We start from the raw sequence: 19,205 nt of genomic DNA, 5'->3' as shown, positions 1-19,205 counted from the left end.
GATATGTAAAGTAAAAGTACTTATACTGCAGAATGGTTCCATCAGAAGTGAAATTATTTCTCATTATATTATTGAAATATTTTTTTAACAAAGCATTTTAATGAAGTTGCTGCTCATTTTATTTATTTTAGTCACTGCTAGGTAATTTAATCTATAACCATGCATCAAAATATAAAAATAGATCATATGTTTTGTGTGTAAAATCTTAATCTGCTAAGTAACAAGACAGCTGAAGGGAAAAGTACGATATCATCTGCAATATAGGTAACATGGGAATATTCAAGTAATTCACGTAAAGACTTTGGTAAAGTTAAGCACTTAGGTGCTTCAAAGAGGTACCACTGTCTGTTATGTATTTTCCAGACGGAAAATAAAAAATCGTTTAGGGGAAACAAATTATTCAAATAAATCAACAAATTAGATATTTCTTAATTTTACAGGACCAACGCAGAAAATAATCAGGGAACACTCCGAATCTGGAGATAAAACTGTTGCAGGTCTCTGAGGAGAAAAGGCTGAAAAAGGTTTTGGAAAAATATTAAAGTAGAATGAAATCAAGTGCAGAGAACAGCGAGCACCATAGGATTAAAGTAAGAGCAGTGTAAGAGTTGAGCTAATGCAACCATTAACCATAATGGAAAATAAAGGTCTGCTACTGCTGTAAGATTATATAAAAGATTTGCATGTGTGACTTGCCTCAGTAATTTGCATGATAGCAGGACAGAGGAGGTGGAGGAGGGGTGAAAACACAGTTACCTTTCAGCCTCTGAGCAGGATGTTTGTAAAAGTACAGTTAGCGATGCCAAAGTGCAGATCTTGTCGTTCGTGTTTATGGCAACAATTTAATTTACAGGCTTTCCGACGAAGTCAGACATTTTTAAATTAAAAAAAACAACAAAAAACAAAACAAAAAACAATGCAAATTTCCACACTTCACTCAAGTGAAAAACACAAGTGAAAGTAGGTGCACCCTCCAGACGCCCTTTAACTTTACAGGTCAACGCTGCAGCCATGTATGGCCTACACACACACACATTTTGTGACAATGACAGTTGTTACAGGCATTCGTCTGTTCTCTGTCATCTGTTGTACATGTCCCTCCATGTCATAGATTTTCTCGGCCATAAATTGTCAGTCAAACTTCTCACTTAGCGTCTTGGTCATGATGTGAGTGGACCGGATGTAGACTCTGAGAAAACAAAGCCAGCTTTGTACCCTGAAGTTTATCCACAGCCGTCAGTCTGAGGAGGGGTAAAGTGTTTAGCACCCTTAGTATCAGAACAGTCGATGCATCCTCTTGTATTCCAGAAATTCCCTGAATGTCTCCTAAGCTTCTCACATGGGTAAAACACCAAGGATGTTGTCATTAGTCACGTGTTCACACATAAATATCATGGCTCAGAGGGTGAACCGGCAACACAGACACTAACAGGCTCACGTCAGAAACCTGAAGGTTTTTCAGCACTACACTGATTAAATAATCACAATTACACATTTCTTAAAATGAGTTTAAGAGAATCCAGCCTCTCCTCTGAATCCAGGCTGGATAAACCAGATCACTCCATTTACAATTGTATATACATGTGATATATACATCATTATTAATGGTATAATATACTGTTTTGTTATGCTCACCTTCCTCAACCTAATGCTTCAGTTAGTGACTCCAGCAGACATGATGTGGATGCATTGCATTCTGGTCAACTGAGGTTACTTCCACTATGTGGTATTTCTCGAACGTTCATTCAAAAAAAAAAAAAAGTTCTCTTCTATCAAACACCAGTGTAGCTCTGTAGAATGAAGCGTGAACACACCCATAACACATTGCTCCCTTTCACACTGATGACTGACCGGAGACCTACACTCTGGTGGCTTTCAGCTGTGTGTGAAAGGGTCTGATCAGAATTTACAGATCATTTATCGGCCGTCTTTTAGACTTGGACTCTCTTAGCCTGGTTTATGTGGTGATGATGTCTTCCAGAGCCAGCGTCATGTTTAAGAGCTGACTGTTGTACACGTGAGGGTGATGTCAGTGTCATGTGTCATTGAAAGCAGCAGCAGTTTCTGTGTTAGAGGATCCAAGCAGAGTGATATCACTGTGTGCACTGCAGCATGTCTAAAAGTCAGATGTAAATGTTCTCCAGCTATGTCAGATGCTAAAATCCCATGTGTCAATACCAGGTGAACCTGGAGCCTCCGGTCCATGTTCCCATTGCCCCTCACTGCTCCTCGTCTTCCTCCGGCTCCCTGAGACCCTGACTGTGCAGAGTCTTCCCTGCCATCTCCAGCATGGCCTGGACCTCTGGGTCTACATCCAGGATACTCTTCTTTCCCTCCCCCTCTTCACCCTAAAACACAAAACAAAGAAATAGCGTGAGTTTTCTTCATGTTCTCAGGGAAACAGCTGTATACTGTAAAAAAAAAAAAAAAGCTGGAATGTAAATGAGGTTCTCTATTTGTGGTAGAGTTGGTACAGCTAATTACAAGCCTGACTCCATGGTTGGTGAGTTTTGTTATAATTCTTCTGAATATAAATTTCAGTGTGTGAAACCCTGACTGCTATGGTCAAGGGTTATATTTGCAACCCCTCAACTCTTGCTGTAGTTTTCAGGGAGCAATTGCAAAATCATATTTAACATTTAAAAAAATATGTTGTACATTATACAAAAAACTCTCAGAAGGGACCCAAAAAATGAGAAAACATTCATCTTCCTTTGTGTTCCTGAACAAGCTCAGACGGCCCTGCTGGTCTCTCCATGTGTTTCTCCGTCTGCACCCCTGAATATTGTCCTAATGTCCTTCCAGTATAAATGTGTGAAATGGTGTCAAGCAAGATCTCCTTGGAAAACAGAATGGATTGTCCTTGACATGTGCAGGATAAACAAAGAACGGAGCATGTAGGGGTATCCTCATTACTGAGTGGTTAAGGGGAAGATCGTGCTTGACATGAGCCAGGGACCTTTGCTGCATGCCTCCTTTCCTCTCTGCCTCTGTAGTGTCTCCTATCAAATAAAGGCAAAAAAAGAAGAATTGAACAAGGACTCTGACCTCCTCTGGTTCAGGGGGTTTTCCAACCGCCCACACTTCCACCGAATCAAGGGTGAAGTCCTCCTCTCCGGAGAGCTGAGGGCTGCCATAGGTGGTGCACTTAGGCCGTGCGCGGCTATGACCGCGGCCAAAATCACTGTCCAGCCACAGGCCAAAGTAGCCATGCTGACCGCCCATACCCTGATGAAGACCAGAAGACATAAGCACCACGACACACAGACAGAATACAGACAAGTAATTCCAACAATGTTATTTATCATCATCTAAAAACCCTCAGAAGAGCTGAGGACTGCTGTGTCAGTTCATCACTACAGCGGACCATTATGACTTTAGCTGTATGTGGTAAATAACAGTGTATCATGTCCATAACAGGAACGATCATAGGCAGAGTGTGTGATTGTTCTGCAGTTGTTAATGAAGAGCTCTGGCCCCAAAAAGCAGAAACCTTGTACACTGATACGACTCTATTAGGCCTTTATCTAAAAAAACAATCATAAGGAATTGTGTTTTAAATGCTATCTGATCATGACGGGCCACGAGCAACAGAATTTAAATTCCCCTCTGCTAAAACCAGTGCGGTCTCACCAGTCCGTTGGGCATGGTCTGCTGATTCTGGTTGAGATACATGAAGTGTTGGTTGTATCCTGTTGCTGTATAAACTCTCAGCCTGGGGAACACAGTGAACAGGAAGCATCTGGAGTCACCTGCGCACAAATATACAAATTATGAAGATCTGAGAGAAAAGTCAAGTGACAGCCCACAGTATTCAAACAAGTAGTATTACTTCCTCTGTGAGTCATTTTATCAGTGCTGGTCTTAATCTGGGGTCTGGTCTACTATTGCACTATGGACTTAGAAAATACACTGTTATCTATCAGAGACAACACATCTCACTCCTGTGTGGCTGATTTCAAAGTTTTGTTATCATGTGGCAAAAGTTATTTTTACAAATCATCTTTGTTCTCAATGACAGAGATGTTGAAAATCCGGAAATTCTGTCATTTTAATACAACTAAACACATAGTAAATATAGAAAGTGTCACACTGTATTAAAAATACGTTCAGGTTTAATCTGTAGCTTGGTGTGATCTTCAATTCACCAAATGACTGAGAAATAATTAGTTAAACGTATTCATTAAAAGTGTGAAGACGCACTTTTAGTTGCTGTTGCATAACTATATTTTATGTTAAGAGAAACTCATCATGGTTCAGTTATAACAATAATTCATACATCAATTTTTTGAGGTACGTGCAGCAAATAAATTTTGCAGTGGCAGGCTGATTTTATACCAGTAGTTTGTCTGAAAGCCTGCTAGCCTGCTAACCGGCAAGCTGTTGATTGCAGCACCACCATTTGGAATCACGTTTCATAGGAAGCAATAGCAAATAATTTCCTGTTAAGGTTGCAAGTTTCACATCTCTAGCTCACAGCGAATTGAACAATGGCCAGATATTGCAGAACAGGCCACGCCCACATTCATGAATCAATGTGGCCCTTCAGATTTTGGTTAATACTTTCGCAGAGAGAATGTGAACCCAATGCGGTGAAACTCTGTCCATCAGGGTTTGAGGCACATGTTTACATGTGTACAGTCAATTACAAAATTAAAAATCCAAGGACTAGATGTAACTTTAATGTTTATCACATCATACAACAGCAGTCAAAGAGGCTTTTTTTTGTAGAGCACACTGAGCTGGACGTGTCTGACTTCTGCTGTGAACGACATGGTCTTTCCAAAATTGAGTTTCTGTGCCTTAATTAAAGCATCACTTTTGGTTGGTGCTGCACTATGTGGCACTTGCTAACATGACAGAGTGAGCCATGGAGGATAACACTACTGTGCTTTCTGTAGAACCACTGATTGAATGCAGCTGATAAACCAGAGATGGTATTCATCAGATAGCAGATCAGGTCTAAGGCCTGTAAGTCATACAACATGAAACTGCTGTGGGATCAGATGGAGCCCGAGCCCTTCTCTCACCCTGGAACTGAGGTTTGACCTCCCAGCCGTTGGAGGCGAAGCCCCCGAAAACATGTCCCTTTGTGTCTTTGATGATCAGTAGGGTGGGCCCACGCTTTATCAGGCCAGCCACCAGCCTGGTGAAGCTTTCCCCATGCAGCCGTGTGGAAAACACAAGTCTCCAGGGGGCGCTGTAGCTGTCTGGCAACTGGACAGATTAACAGAAAATTGGAGAAGGATATAAGTAAGTAATACAGTGTATAATACAATGTGTAAATAGTGATGCAATAATTACATTTGAAGTTTAAGATTTTAAAGCCCTGCGTGTATTTACAGGTATTCTGGTTGGTTAGGACTGTACTCAGGTTGAAGTGAGGCGGAGCTATGATTGTAATTAAAAGAATTCCATAAAAGTAATAAAGTTTTCCTGCCCAGGGGCAAGAAGACCACGTATCACACATGGTCTGTAAACAAACACAGTCCTGGTGCTGCTGTCACAAAGACCAGATCACTCTCCATTTTCCTCAGAGCCTTGCAACTAACAACAACCATTCTCCTGGTGGTTTTAAAGAAATCAGTTCCCCTGTGGTGTTAGAACATTAACCACAAATTTGGTCAAACCAAAGAATGCATAAACTAATTTTGGTCAGAATTCACACACATGACAGCACGTACATCTCTATTCTGACCTGTGGTGCCAGAAACATGAGGGTGGGAAGGTCCAGCAGACACCTCAGCTCTTTCCAGGGTGTCTCCCTGCAGGGGGGCAGCAGGGTTTGGGCTGGTCGGCCACTCAGGGACACATTTAGGCCTTCGGCTACCAGCAGCTCCAGGTACAAAGATACCTGGGAGACCCTGAAGATCCAGTCCTCCAGACAGGAAACATCACAACCTCCCTGATCTGAGGAGTGAAAGAAGGTCAGCAGTCACATTTCCTCATGGTTAAAATATTCAACAATCTTCAAATCACATGTTTACCTGAGGGTTTGAGTTCAGAACACATCTGCTCTGCCAGGAGTTTGACACCCAGGGAGCCATCACCCATTCTCTCTGGTGTCCATCCCTGCAGACGCCCTCTGTGGACCAGAATCTGAACTACTGCAGAGATCAGGTCCTGTAGAAACTAAGGACAAAGGAAAAAGAACCCAAGTACGGCGTCAGTAGGGAAAGATGGAGGAAGAAGGGTGAGGAAGGCAGGCTGTAATAAAAACAAAGAAGAGAAGAAGAGAAACACCAGCAAAACTGATACATTATTTAAGTTTATGCTCTACTCACCTCTGCGACCTGCTCACATGTCACAACTGTTACTGCCCCTGCTGCATGCTGGGACATTGCCATGACGAGAGGAGCCCGTTCCTCTGCAGTGCCTCGCAGGGTGTCTGCTAGGAAGATAACCAACTGCTCCCGACTTACTCCAGAGAGAGCTGAGGTGCTAGTCTTCCCAGAAGCTGCAGGTGCTGCCAGTCCAGGGTCAATGCTACACATGCACTGATAGATCCTCTTTACCATGGAGTCTGGTGCCAGGCTGCCCACTGAGGACTGGCAGAGACAAAGGGAGGGGCTGATTAAACACAGTCAACACACTGACAAATGCTCTGATAGAACACTTTGAATAGTAATCACATTTGCTGAACAAGAGCATAAAATATAGTCAGAGCAAACGAAACAAAGCCTATTTCTGAGAGCATATATCTAGCTATAGTAATCTGTAAAACAACAATAAATTACAGAGAATAATAACAGGAAACTAAATGTAAAGGGAGAAACATCCCAATCATGTATATTTATATTAAACAAAATGGGACCTCTAAGAACTGCATTTATGGCGTTTTTCTATTGGACTTTATGAAGACTGGAAAGTCTGTGTCATAAAGTGGATCATGGAGTTTTAATCTTTTACTGACATATTTTCTTTATGCTAAACTGTTAGAATGACATCATGCACTAATTATACAGGCTGTATTTACAGTCAGACCTGCAACATCTCAAGCGTTAGAGTCTTCCCTGGCGGTGCTTTCTCTGGGGCTCCTGAGCGACCCCCGGTACCACCCTGGAGCTTGTTGAAGACCCCCTCAATCACAGGCCGCTCCTCGGGGCGGAAGCGGGCCAGCCGCTTCTGCACCACCACGCTCTCAGTGTTGCCCATAGTGCTCTACAGTCCGACACAAAGTACAGCAGGACACACACACCGATGGTACTATGTTTACATACAGTGTGGTAGAATGAAAGAAAAAAAATCTTAAACCCTAAAACAGTTCGTTAATAAATCTGATGGGCAGTTTCATACCTAATCATGTGGTCCTGTATGTGTCTTTTCATAGTAACTTAGCTTTTCATTTTGGACCTTGGGTGGTAAGCTAACGCTAGCTAGCTAGCTAGCGTTAGATGTGCTAGCTAGCTAGCTAGCTAGCGTTAGACACATCCTTACTTTTGTATCATGACGGAAACTGCTGTATATGAAACAGTGGTTATCGTGATAAATGTATGACATAAACAATGCTCTCAAAGCAGGCAGTTTAAACATGAACAACATTGTTCTGTGTGCCGCTAACCTTTTAAAGCACCGCAGCTTAGCTCTTCATCCTGCTTTGACTAACAACACAATGTAAACTTCCTGGTGTTAATTGCGACACACTGATCACAGCCAATGAAATGAGCCGCGTGGTCACTTCATTGCGATTGGTCCTTGATGCGAAGAGGCAGGAAGAGCTGGTTGTTGGGAGGGACGGGGGTTGGGGGCGTGGAAGTTATTCTTCTTCTGCTGCCTCTTCGGCTTCTTCTTCTTCCTCTTCTTTATTTTAATGGCGAATTACAACCAGTCCGAGCATTAACGCCACCCACTGCTGCTTTATGGAGCGCTTTCACTCTTGTTGTATGGTGTAGGTCAGTGAAGAGATGTTTCAAAACACCATTCTGAGAATTCTAAGAGTTTTTGTGAAGATTGGTTTAAGATAAATGTGTTTAATCCCTTTTGTTCCAGCTGATATGTGTCACTATTTACATATAGTGAGCTCCACAGTCTCTGTGTGGTCGCTGGCCTCACAGTTTCCATGCAATGACAAATTATACTGATGTGACCTAATCTCATCCTACTAATCAAGCTCTCTTCTCTCCTACGATTCCCCAGTGTCTTTTCCACTCCAGCTTCTTGCTTGATCTGGTGCAGCTTCTGTCACTGTGTCTCGATTATTTTGTGCCAAACTTGAGAGTAGGAGTTTGCTTCTGTCTTACCTTTTTATGGATGTACACACAGCTGGTCCACATACAATACCACCATAATTTCAGACTGACCTAATTAAAGCTGTATAAATATTCCTTAAAGCAACTCTATCAGCTCCCCACACAGTGCCTGCTCAAGGCTTTTTCACATTTATCCTGTGTTCTGTCAAAGAGATATTTCCATGTGATCTTCTCATTCAACCATTCCCAAGACAAATTTGAATAGACCAACTTAGACCTATGTTATCTAATTCTATTTTATTATCTAATGACAGTCCCTTTCCACACTACTGGAAGCTTGCCTTCCTCCCAGATCTCCACTGACCTTCCCAGTGCAAAACCACTGTGCACTGTGACAGAGTTCTTGATGAACATTTCTGCCTTTTCCATATTATCAAAAGCATGTTCCTTTGCTAATGATGTTGTCAGTCAATACGTCTCAATTACCAGCAGCTGTTAATTCACAAGAAACCAAAGTCTGATCTGTATCTGACTTTATTTCAAATTTAGGACTTTGACGGTTATTTAAACAAACTAGTCCTTTTAATTTCATTATAGTTCTTCCACCATCTGCTCATTATGGCTTATTGCCTTCTCTCCCCATAAAGTGTTAAAAGCATGAAATCAATACACCATGTTACGTCGTTACCTTGTTCATGCTTCTCTAATTCTTTTACATTGAGTCTTTTGTGGGGATTGTATAGATCTATAACAACAATCTTACTTTTATTTACCCAGACTTCAACACCTACTACGTAAAGACTGATACTGTGATTAATGAATAACCTTCCATTGACATATTTTCTTTGATAACAACTGCACGTCCCCCTCCCTGATCAACACCTCCCACAACATTTAAAGAAGGAAAAAAATCAAAAGTTATAACAGTCAGAACATTATTTTTAGGACAATACGAACGAGCAAAAGCAGGAATCATACTGTAGTGTTAGCGGCTTCTCCTGTGTTGACTTTGTATCTTTTGATCATCAACATATTCATAGTTGTCCACAAAATAAATAGTAAATCCAAATACAGTGATGTTCTGTTCTGAAGTTCACTGATGTTTCCCTATCTGCTTTGACCTTTCATTGGCTTCACATGCAAAAACACAAGTTTTATACACAAACCTACATGTAAGCCCACACAAAAGCTTGTTACACGAACACAAGAAGTAACTGTCTCATTGTCCTGTCCCACATTTCACCAGCAGAGTGTGCACAGGAGTAACCTAACAGAGACCGGGTCCTTTGCAGAAACAGCAGTTGAAAAAAACTCCTTTTAAGGGCATGAGATTTGCTGTGTGAGTGCACTGAGCTGGGTGTGTTGCATTGTAATGAGGCCTTACACGACAGTGGAGGCACCCACATCAGCGCAGCTGAATGTGAAGGTGACGAGCAGCCATCTGCCCACTGCAGCTAGACTGGTGTAAACAGGATACCAGTGATGAATCAGTGTGAGCAGTACAACATGAACCACAGAGCTAGAAAAGCAGTTTTCAACCAAGGTCTTCTGGAGTACTTCGATTGTAAAAGCACAAGTTTCAAAGTTGATAACTGGGTCATAACTCTGAATGAATGAATGAATGAATGAAAGAAGCTGATTATGTCCGTCTTAAATCTAGCAGAGAGGGACAGCAATGCTGGTCTATATGTTATATATACTGAGCCAAGTGCATTAGTTTTATTAGTGCTGAATCTCCAACATCACACAGTCTTCACCTCTTCCGACTGTATGAATAATACCCATGCTGATACTTATCTGTAGAACGTACTGTAGCTTTACACATCATCATGTCATGGTCATCATGTAGCCACACAGAATGTAGCTAAATAACAAAAACCTTTGTGTTTTCATATTTTTCGTGAATCCTAAATTAAAAATCCATAAATTTCTTTACCATCCACAAAATCTGTTAATGGAGGAGGGTGGAGTCTGCTCGATTCAGAAGAAACAAACAAAAAAAAAAACCCTGAAACTGAGAGTGTGAGCTGTACCTGCAAGTCATAGAGTCCAATGATAGTAAAAGTACTGAGCATAAACTAACAGTTCAGCTACTGTGGCTTCCAGTTCCCAGCTTACATCCCTGTGTCTGGTTGGCCAGTGCAACACTTTGATGTTACTTTGACATGCAACCAAAGATGAACCAGGTTAAATGATCACGGTTTGACTCTGTCGTTACAGGATAGTGGTGAATGCTGATGCAATAACAGGAGCATAAGCAGAGAGGATTCACAGTCAAGCTAAAGCTAAAGTCAGCCAAATAAATGATGTCAACAGTCATCAATATTTATCCAAGGTTTGCTAACGTTAGCTAACGTCAGCTTTCACACCAGGCCCAGGAAAGTTGTGTGTTTTATTGCTTGTGAACTCAGCTTTTCGTTTGTCTGAGGAAGAGTGAAACACATGGTTTCACTTTAAAAAAAAAAAAAAATTCTACTATGGAGGGCAGGTTGATTTCAATCATTCACACATTTACAGATAAGGTAAGACACATTCACACTATATGTCCTCTCTGGGTTAACAGCTGCAAAATCTATAGGTGTCATCAGACTATTTTACCATTTAGACCGGTTTCTATCTACAGTATCTCCTTACGCTTTTCTTTCTTTCTTGCTCTGTTTCTCTTGCATCATTGGTGTTTCAAGCAGGTACAGACAGAACCAGGGAATACACACGGTTCACTGATAAACAACTGTGTATATGCACACATTCCAATAAAAAGAGAGAGACTTGGCTTTATTGCCATCTCTGGCACTACCTGTGTTCACTCCATTACAATGATTCAGCTGTCAACAAGCTGAGACTTGAGAAGTGAGTGTTGTTAGTTCTTCTTTTCTCTTCCCTTTGCCCACTACCCCTCCTCTCAGTTGTATCCCTATATGGTAAAAGTCTCACTGCTGAGTGACTGCACAGGAAATCCAGCATTTGAATACAAAAAAAAAAGAAAGAAGAAAAAAGCCACATACCACACATACACTTTCATAGACAGAAACTATCACATGACTTGAAAGTGTTCTTGCATATCCATTTCCAGAAAAGCTTAACTACGCTTGCTTGCTGTATGTAATTGCAGACTGTGTGTGTATGCACCACAATGTACCACGTCAGGCTACAGCTGAGCTTCAGCTTTAAAAAAAAAAAAAAAAAGCTGTAATAAATTAAATTAATTAATTTCACCTTGTGGTTTCTTGGAAGATGACAATCAATAACTAAAATAAAATACCACCAGATAAAAGTTTTTCAAGTGTTTGGGCCTCTGATGACCATGGTGGGACCATTTCAAAGTGTGCAGGGCAAATGGAAATACTTGAGTGATAATGACCAATCATACAGTTAACCTTAAATAAACAAGCGAACACCCAAATATATACATACATACAAATTTGTTTAGAGTTGTATCTCTTCCTGTCAGCATCAGTGGAACACAGCTTCCTCATTCTGTAACCGTGCATTTGCTAAGAGAATCAAAGAGGACATCACATCTTTTATGTGGGTGTTGGGACTTCTGCTTGCCAGTTTGACTGTAGAGCACAACCCTGTGAAAAAGACATGTTACAGAAAGCTGTCCCGGAGCTCGGGTGTTTCAAATTTCATAAAAAATAATTTGATTTGTCATTATACTTTCTCACAGCAGGCGTTTTTACTTGTTAGCTGTTAACTCTTCGACTGGGTGCGTCTGACGAGTACTGTGTGTATTAATCCACCAGTCATCATCACTGTGATAAGAAACACCTGCTGTTCTATGCTTTTTCCATTTTGGCGCGAACTCGTCGCCAGCTCTGGCAGACTCAGAGGTCAGAGTTCACCCATGTAAAACTTCACCCTTATTACTGGTGGTGGAGTGTTACCATATACTGAAATACTGACATAATACTTCTGTGCTTCTCTGTAAATTGATGAATGCAGGACTTTCCCCCGTAAAAGCACATTTTTACATCAAGGTATTGCTACTTTTTCAAACAGATCTCAGTACTTCTTGTATTCTGGTTTATTACCCATGTCACAACTGTGACTACACAGACTGTATTGGGACTGAATGTGAGGCTGGTTAATGTGACTGTTCCTTAACTTAACAGTCTGCTTTGACATGTTTCTGTTTACCTCTCATGTGTCAGGAATACAAGCTGAGTTACTGATGTTTGAGGATAAAAATTGCTGAAAGTAAGTAAATAAGAATCTGAAGAAATCTAAATCAAATGAAAGTGCTGTTGTGTGCAGTCAGCTCCACAGTACAGCAGGAATAATATCATTTGTGTTTAACACAGTTAAATCCATAGCTTACAGTTCAGTGCCTGATTCCTCTGATAGCTCTCCAGTTGACCGATGCCATTATTTATAGTGATGCAACAAAAACAGGTCTTGGAGTCATTCAGAGAGACATTAACATGCACAGCCACTCTCATTCTTATTATAAACGTCAGTGCGTAGAGACAGCTGACCTTTCACTGTAAGCTCTCTGGCCACAGAGACAGTGCAATGTGCCAAAAGGGCACGTTCAATAAATGATCAGCTATTTCACTGGGTGTCATTGATTTGAGCAGAGTAGAGAGTTATAGTTTAATTAAAATGAGAGTAGGATCTTCAGCAGGAAGTAGCCGTGCTCGGTGTATTAGTAACTAGAGAAACGAGGGAAGACAAAGTTGACTAAAAAGAGAAAGATAAAAAAAAAAGTTGAAAAAGCACAGTTAGGAGGGATACTGCTGTGGTCTGAAGGAGCAGACCAAAGAGAAAAATGTAGAGGTGGGGAGACACGTGTTGCCTGCTGATGATAGTGTGACGCAGACATGTGACACTCACAAGAAGACACTTGGTGCAGAAACATTTCTCCTGACTGAACAGGGTGTGAAAATTGTTCTGTAGAGTTAATAATATGGCGTTCAATAATACAACTGATACAATATATTTAGAATATTAACAAAACATATGAGCAGTATACTACTACACACCAGTCAGCCACAGTATTAAATCTGGTAACTGGTTTTAATGGTGTGTATAAGCAGTATATATACACACAGTAGATTTATACTGTATGTCACATCATACTGCTTGACAGACATGATGCAAAACAACTACGATACATGAAGCACAAAACGTATATGCGATGTAATTCAATGTGTTGTGATACGATTTGATGACATACGTGTAATAAATTGAATGTATGATGTGATGTGGTACAATATTTATGAATGAATATGGGATAGGATGCAGTATAATACAGTGAGATGCAAACTGATGATGCACTGACACAATTCTGTATGTTACATGATATGATCCACTTCACTATGATATAGTGATGATACACAACAACATGATATGACAAGATCTATGACATACTATAATGTGATACAGTACAATTCAAAGACACAGACTTACATTAACTCTGTAAGATCCTGGTCTTGCCTGTGGAAGAGAAGACAAAATATGAACTGGATTTTCTTAACATTCAGCTTTTTTCAGTTGTTTTTAGTTTTCAGTTGCTCAGAAATGAACTTAAATCCTCCTAACAAGGGTTTATATATTTAACCTGGACCAACTTGGACCGGTTCAGCTGGTACAAACCGGATTCTGTAAAGTTTATTTGCCCAGAAAGCCTCACTGATCGTGAATAAGATCCCTGAGGATGGCACTGACGTCTCTCCTACTTTGGAACAGGAAGTGAGCTGCACAACTTCCTTACACACAGATGCAGATAAGGCTCTTGCGTTGTTTCACTTTAGTTGTACTTAACCCAAAGGTCAGATGGTAACAGAGGTTGTGCAGAAATGCAGGGACAGAAATACGAGGAAACAAATGAAAACAAGCATTTATGTAGTTTCCTTCAGTGTATTTACTGGTGTGTCTGTGCAGTATATTCACAGTCAGCACGGTAAATCCTTCACACACGGGACCTTTTGAGAGCTGATCAACAACATGACATGTCAATGACAAAGAAAAACAAGAAATTGTATGGATACATATAATGATAAATATACAAAGTGATAGAGGGAAACATTAACAGGCATGAAATCCTAAATACAGTGTGCTGTAGTGGGTTGCATCAGCCCAGCTAAGATGCACAGATCTTACCACGAATGAAAATCAATAAAAATAAAGGTGTAAAATTATAAAATCATAAATACTAAAAATATATATACATGAAAATGACAAAGCAGTGGTGTGCGTTAGGATAGCTTTTGTTTTATTGTATATATTACAGTGAGGATAACAAGTTTGTGTTGAAGTGTAATTGCTTATTGGGCCTAGCTTAGCTGCTAATGTTAGCAAGAAGTGTGTGTGTGTGTGTGTGTGTGTGTGAAGAAAAACATCAAACAACATCAAGCTAACTTCGCAGCAGAAAATCCATCCTTCAGCCTGTTTTAGGCTTCGTATGAGAGGGGAATATCTCAGCGGGGCTGATCATCAGAAGTGATGCAAAACCAATAACAAGAGTGACACCACAGCAAACAGACATCCCATTGTCACCTTGTGTGTAGAGTGTAAATGTACTCAGCAGACTCAGAAAACAGATGCTCATTTGGGGTGGGAGAATGAAGTGGCCCTCAGCTCGTTAGTCTCTGTCAATGGCATCTCTGTGCCAAGGCTGTGCAGCACTGGAGCACAGGAGCACTGAGAGCTGACCCATTCACTCTCATATTCCCCCTGTGTCGCTCTTTCTTCCCTATTCACATGGCCTGGAAGGATCTGAAAAGAGACCCACCCCACCTCTCACCCCCATTTACTTTGCTCAGTTGCACAAATTTCGGTTTCCAGGGTCCCCCACCCCCTTGCTCCTCCCGTCAGCCATTGTTTCTCTCTCTCTCTCTCTCTCTGTCTCTCTCTCTCTCTCTGTCTCCTTCCCTCCTCACACCAGAATGACCTCTTTCATTTTACACATTGTCATTTGGTCGGTTGTTAATAAAGATCTTGATTACAGCAGCTAAACATAAATTCAGGATATGGTTCTGAGTAAAATCCTAATGTGAGGAAATGGATTACACAGATTATTTCAAATTATGCAGTGTTAATACAAGTGGCAACGTTATCTACAATCTGCTGGTAATAAACGTTATCACTACCCTTGTTACTTATTAATTTTACACCAGTCAAGGTACAAGGTACAATGACTAATTTTAAAACTGGAGAAAAGACAACATGTGCTATGGTACAGATGATACAGGGAAAATTTGCCTTTGAGTTGATTAATTGTCAAGAAAGTCCCCCCCCCCCACACACACACACACACACTCACTGACACACACACACACACACACACACACACAGAGGGCCCCTGCGTGTTTCTATCCAGGAGATGATGACTGTGAGCTCATTCCCAGGGTGAGGGGTTGTTTCAACATGATTCGCTCGTGCACCGGCCCGTTGGGATTTAGGACCCCGCCGAGCTGTGACTAACCATACGTTGAATCAGTCCAACAGAGGTGACGTGGTCACAGATTGGAAGTGAAAGGAGCCAAGTTTGAAAGGCTTTTATTTCAAACTCTAAACTAAATGTTGTACATTGTGTGTCCATGGCTGAGAATTGAGACGTGATGATGAAGTTCAGCTTTTCAGTGATGACAGAGAGAAAAGACACATCATTGGTGAAACAGAGATGTTTAAACTGGAGTACACAAACATGCTAATGCTTTGTTTTGTTGTCGTTTTGTTTATCCCAGCAACTACGGCACAAGAATGCATTCACCAGTTTAAAATCAGACCCAATTCCAATCCTAAAACTAAGCCCAAAGTCTCAATCTCTGTGAAAGCACTTTGATTCTTATATGAATAAAAATACAAGAACGTCATCACACAAACATTTGGAGGCACTGGATGGCTGCAAGACAATTCTAGCCTTTCTCTTTCTCTCTTTCACACACACACACACACACACGTCTGAGCACATGACTTGCTGTGGGCTGTTAAATATGCTGCTGTGTTGAGGAGGTCTGAGGAATGCAGGAAGGATCTGAGTGGTATCGCTGTGCAGGAACTGATCTGACAGTCCTTGTTTGGATACTCCTACAGGTCCTGTGTGCTAACATCTCTCTCTCTCTCTCTCTCTCTCTCTCTGTGGCACACACCATCACACCCTGACAGGCCAGGTTTTTGCCACTGTGAGACTGATGCTGCTGCCTGTATTTACCTTCGGCCATGCTGACTGGAGCTGTTGGGACATGCATGACACACTAAGGACAGTGAAGTGAAAGGAAAAAGGGGATGTGGGTGGCGGCACTCACTCAGAGTAGCAGCACAGCTTCATACACTGTGTGAAAATGGAGCACAGCTTTTCAGCTGTGGGTTTGAGCTTGTGAAATTGGGTTCTAAAGTAACTTAAAAGCCTGTGGTTGTGTATCTCTCTTGGTAAACTTGTGAAAACAAGACAAACGCGTCTGCAGCCACTCTAGCAGCTCTGTCAGGCTGTACTAAAGCACAGCACTACACACTACTTATATACTAAGATGCTCGTGACAATACTAACTTGCAGATATTTAACAGGTGTAATGCTTACCACGTTCACAGTCATAGTTTAGCATGTTAGCGCGCTAACATTTGCTAGTTAGCAATAAAGTAAAGCTGAGGCTGATGAGAGTGTCGTTTTTTTTTTTAAAAGCATTTCATCAAAATAATGGAAAAATAAAAATGTTGACCTCATAAAGACATTAGATTGAAATTTCTTTAGATGAAAGGTCAAAGGACAACCAGCAATAATGAGGCCGTTCTGTCTGGGGCTAATTCTGTCTGTTAATAAAAACAAAAAAGGGGGCACAGCAAGAGGGTTTCAGGTTCAAACCCCGGCCTGGGCTCTTCTGTGTGGAGTTAGCATGTTCTCCCTGTGCCTGCGCGGGTTTTTTCCGGGTACTCCGGTTTCCTCCCACAATCCCAAAAACATGCACATTAGGCCCCCCACTGGCCTGGGGTGACCCCTGGACCTGCTGCACATCTGTCTCTCCATCCTCCTCTTCACTGACACCAAGTCGCTCTGTGTGGGAGGCTCCTTACCACTGATTTTGTGTGTGGTAAGTAGTGGTTAGTGGTGAGACTGAGATACTGGACTGTGCGAGTGGGTTTCCTGTACAATGTGACCTTTATTCTACCATCAGCCTTCACAAGTTTTTTGTTTTGTGGCTTTTTAATGAATGAATTTATTGATCTGAACTCAAGATCCAAAGAACGACAGACTTCTATGGATTGTCTGCGTTGCTATATTGACTAAATCAATATTAAATCTTTGAAAATAAATTGACCCGCAGCTTGGAAAGTTACAGATATAATGTTTACCATGTAAGCATTATACCTGCTAGATGCATGCGTCTGGCCAGCGGGGTGTTCAGTCCACCACTTTGGTCGAGGCTGAAATATTTTGACATGGATTGTCACTTCGGTTTGTGAGCTACAGATGCTACACACATTCCCAGGAAACAATTTTCATTCTCACCTCATTATCCTCTGACGCCAACATGAAGCTGACATTTTTGTTTTTTCATTGATAAATCTCAACAACTATCGTATGTCCTGCCATGTAATTTGGTGCAGACATTCATGGTCCCCAGATGATGGTTGTAAAAACTGTCATCCTCTCACCTGTCATCTAACACCACCATCAGCTTTTACATTCTGTTTATCCAGTACTTTGGTTTGTGACCCACAAAATGACAGACGTTCCCAGTAACCTCAGCTTTGTGTTCAGTGCCAGTTAGCAGCAAGCTAACACTTTCTAAACAAACAGCAAAAGAAAGCAAAGACCTTGTTAGCATTCTAACATGTCAAAACTAAGATGGCTAACATGGTAAATGCTATAGGCTACTGGCTAAACATCAACATGCTACATCATCACTGAGAACATGTTAACATTTAGCTCAAAGCACTGCTGTGTTGCAGTATAGCTTCACTGAGCAGCTAGCATGGCTGCAGTCTGTTCGTCTTGTTTTCTTCTGCCCTCTTCGAGCAGGTAATAATGCAAATTGTGGTTGCACAAAAAAAAAAAAAAAAACCTGCTGCATGGTTTCTTAGGAACAAAAAAAAACAAACAAAAAACAAGGAAGCAACTTCAGAGCTTGTCAACAGCCTTTCTAGCTGAAAGATCTTTGTCACATTAAGTTGGTTTTAGCAGTGAAGTTGCAGATTGCAACCAACTGAATACCCGTCCACCAGCCTTCCCTTTCCAAGTGCGTAGGGACAAACTATGGTGGTCTCCAGGTAATGTAAGAACTTCCTCTGCTCTCTATGTAGATATGAAACGCTCATTCTTAGCTGAAGAAAATACAATTCCTAGTTACAGGAGATAAAACATAAATGAAAATATAATCATGAATATTACATTCCATTTCTGGTAATCGAGCCCTCTAAATCCTACACACTGGTCCTTTAAGGTGTTGAGTGAAGAGGTGGATTTTGACATCAAGTACCAGTAGTTCCTTATTCTTTGGAAGCTGAGCACAACACAACAAAATAAAAGAAATCACAATGTGCTCCAAACTGACATGAATGCCATAAAATGATGATCCGTGTTAAGGTATTAACCGAATTAATATGGTCACACCTGTTTCAACCAGCCTTAACTCCCACACACACTGTAACACACGCTTAAACTATATCCTCAACCTCTCACTTCCTCACAGCTTACTGAAAGCCACAGTGAGCTACCACCAGAGCCCTGTTATTATACAACCTCCAATTAGGCCCCTCAGATCACTGCTACCACCCAGCCAGCCTGTCAGACACACACACACGCACACACACGCACACACTCACTATGCAGTTTGATCAGTGGCTGAGTCATCCAGACAAACCATCAATCCATTCGTCTGACTGCTGTAACACAACAACACACATGCCGATAGTGTGTGGGTTTCAACAGCTGGGAGCCATCAGCTGACCTCATACAGACCATACACAGAACATGCAAATCGGGTCTCTTTATTGGAAATCAATGTCCAGCCATTGATTCTTTCACTGACCATCTCTGGACTTAACACACCTGACCAGCGTTTAACTGTGAAA

The 19,205-nt window shown here is 41.3% G+C and overlaps 1 protein-coding gene across 3 annotated transcripts; it reads right to left on the bottom strand.

Moving 5' to 3' along the window:
• Positions 1 to 211: 211 nt before the first annotated feature.
• meak7 (MTOR associated protein, eak-7 homolog) lies at positions 212 to 13,844 on the bottom strand. Of its 3 annotated transcripts, XM_041039240.1 has the most exons (10): positions 13,753 to 13,844; positions 13,602 to 13,628; positions 6,985 to 7,161; positions 6,285 to 6,548; positions 5,988 to 6,132; positions 5,699 to 5,910; positions 5,031 to 5,217; positions 3,634 to 3,752; positions 3,049 to 3,228; positions 212 to 2,348 (listed from the first exon to the last, which is right to left on the bottom strand). In XM_041039240.1, exons 3-10 carry the CDS (start codon positions 7,153 to 7,155, stop codon positions 2,220 to 2,222), a joined length of 1,407 nt encoding a protein of 468 aa, XP_040895174.1. In that variant the 5' UTR covers positions 7,156 to 7,161; positions 13,602 to 13,628; positions 13,753 to 13,844; the 3' UTR covers positions 212 to 2,219. The 3 variants fall into 3 exon arrangements, with proteins under 3 accessions (XP_040895174.1, XP_040895172.1, XP_040895175.1); XM_041039238.1 differs by lacking the exons at positions 13,602 to 13,628; positions 13,753 to 13,844 and adding an exon at positions 7,562 to 7,619; XM_041039241.1 differs by lacking the exons at positions 13,602 to 13,628; positions 13,753 to 13,844 and adding an exon at positions 7,297 to 7,325.
• Positions 13,845 to 19,205: the final 5,361 nt, after the last annotated feature.

This window comes from Toxotes jaculatrix, chromosome 5, assembly GCF_017976425.1.
Source record: "Toxotes jaculatrix isolate fToxJac2 chromosome 5, fToxJac2.pri, whole genome shotgun sequence".
Lineage (NCBI taxonomy): Eukaryota > Metazoa > Chordata > Actinopteri > Toxotidae > Toxotes > Toxotes jaculatrix.
This window is presented reverse-complemented; position numbering and strand designations above follow the sequence as displayed.

Bases quoted from the DNA above. Each gene is read 5' to 3' on its own strand.
- meak7 (XM_041039240.1), bottom strand. From the start codon at position 7,155: ATGGGCAACACTGAGAGCGTGGTGGTGCAGAAGCGGCTGGCCCGCTTC. The intron at 3,229-3,633 runs GTGAGACCGCAC...GGTCTTCATCAG, and splicing joins AGACCATGCCCAACGGACTG to GGTATGGGCGGTCAGCATGG. The intron at 2,349-3,048 runs GTCAGAGTCCTT...TTTGTGTTTTAG, and splicing joins AACCCCCTGAACCAGAGGAG to GGTGAAGAGGGGGAGGGAAA.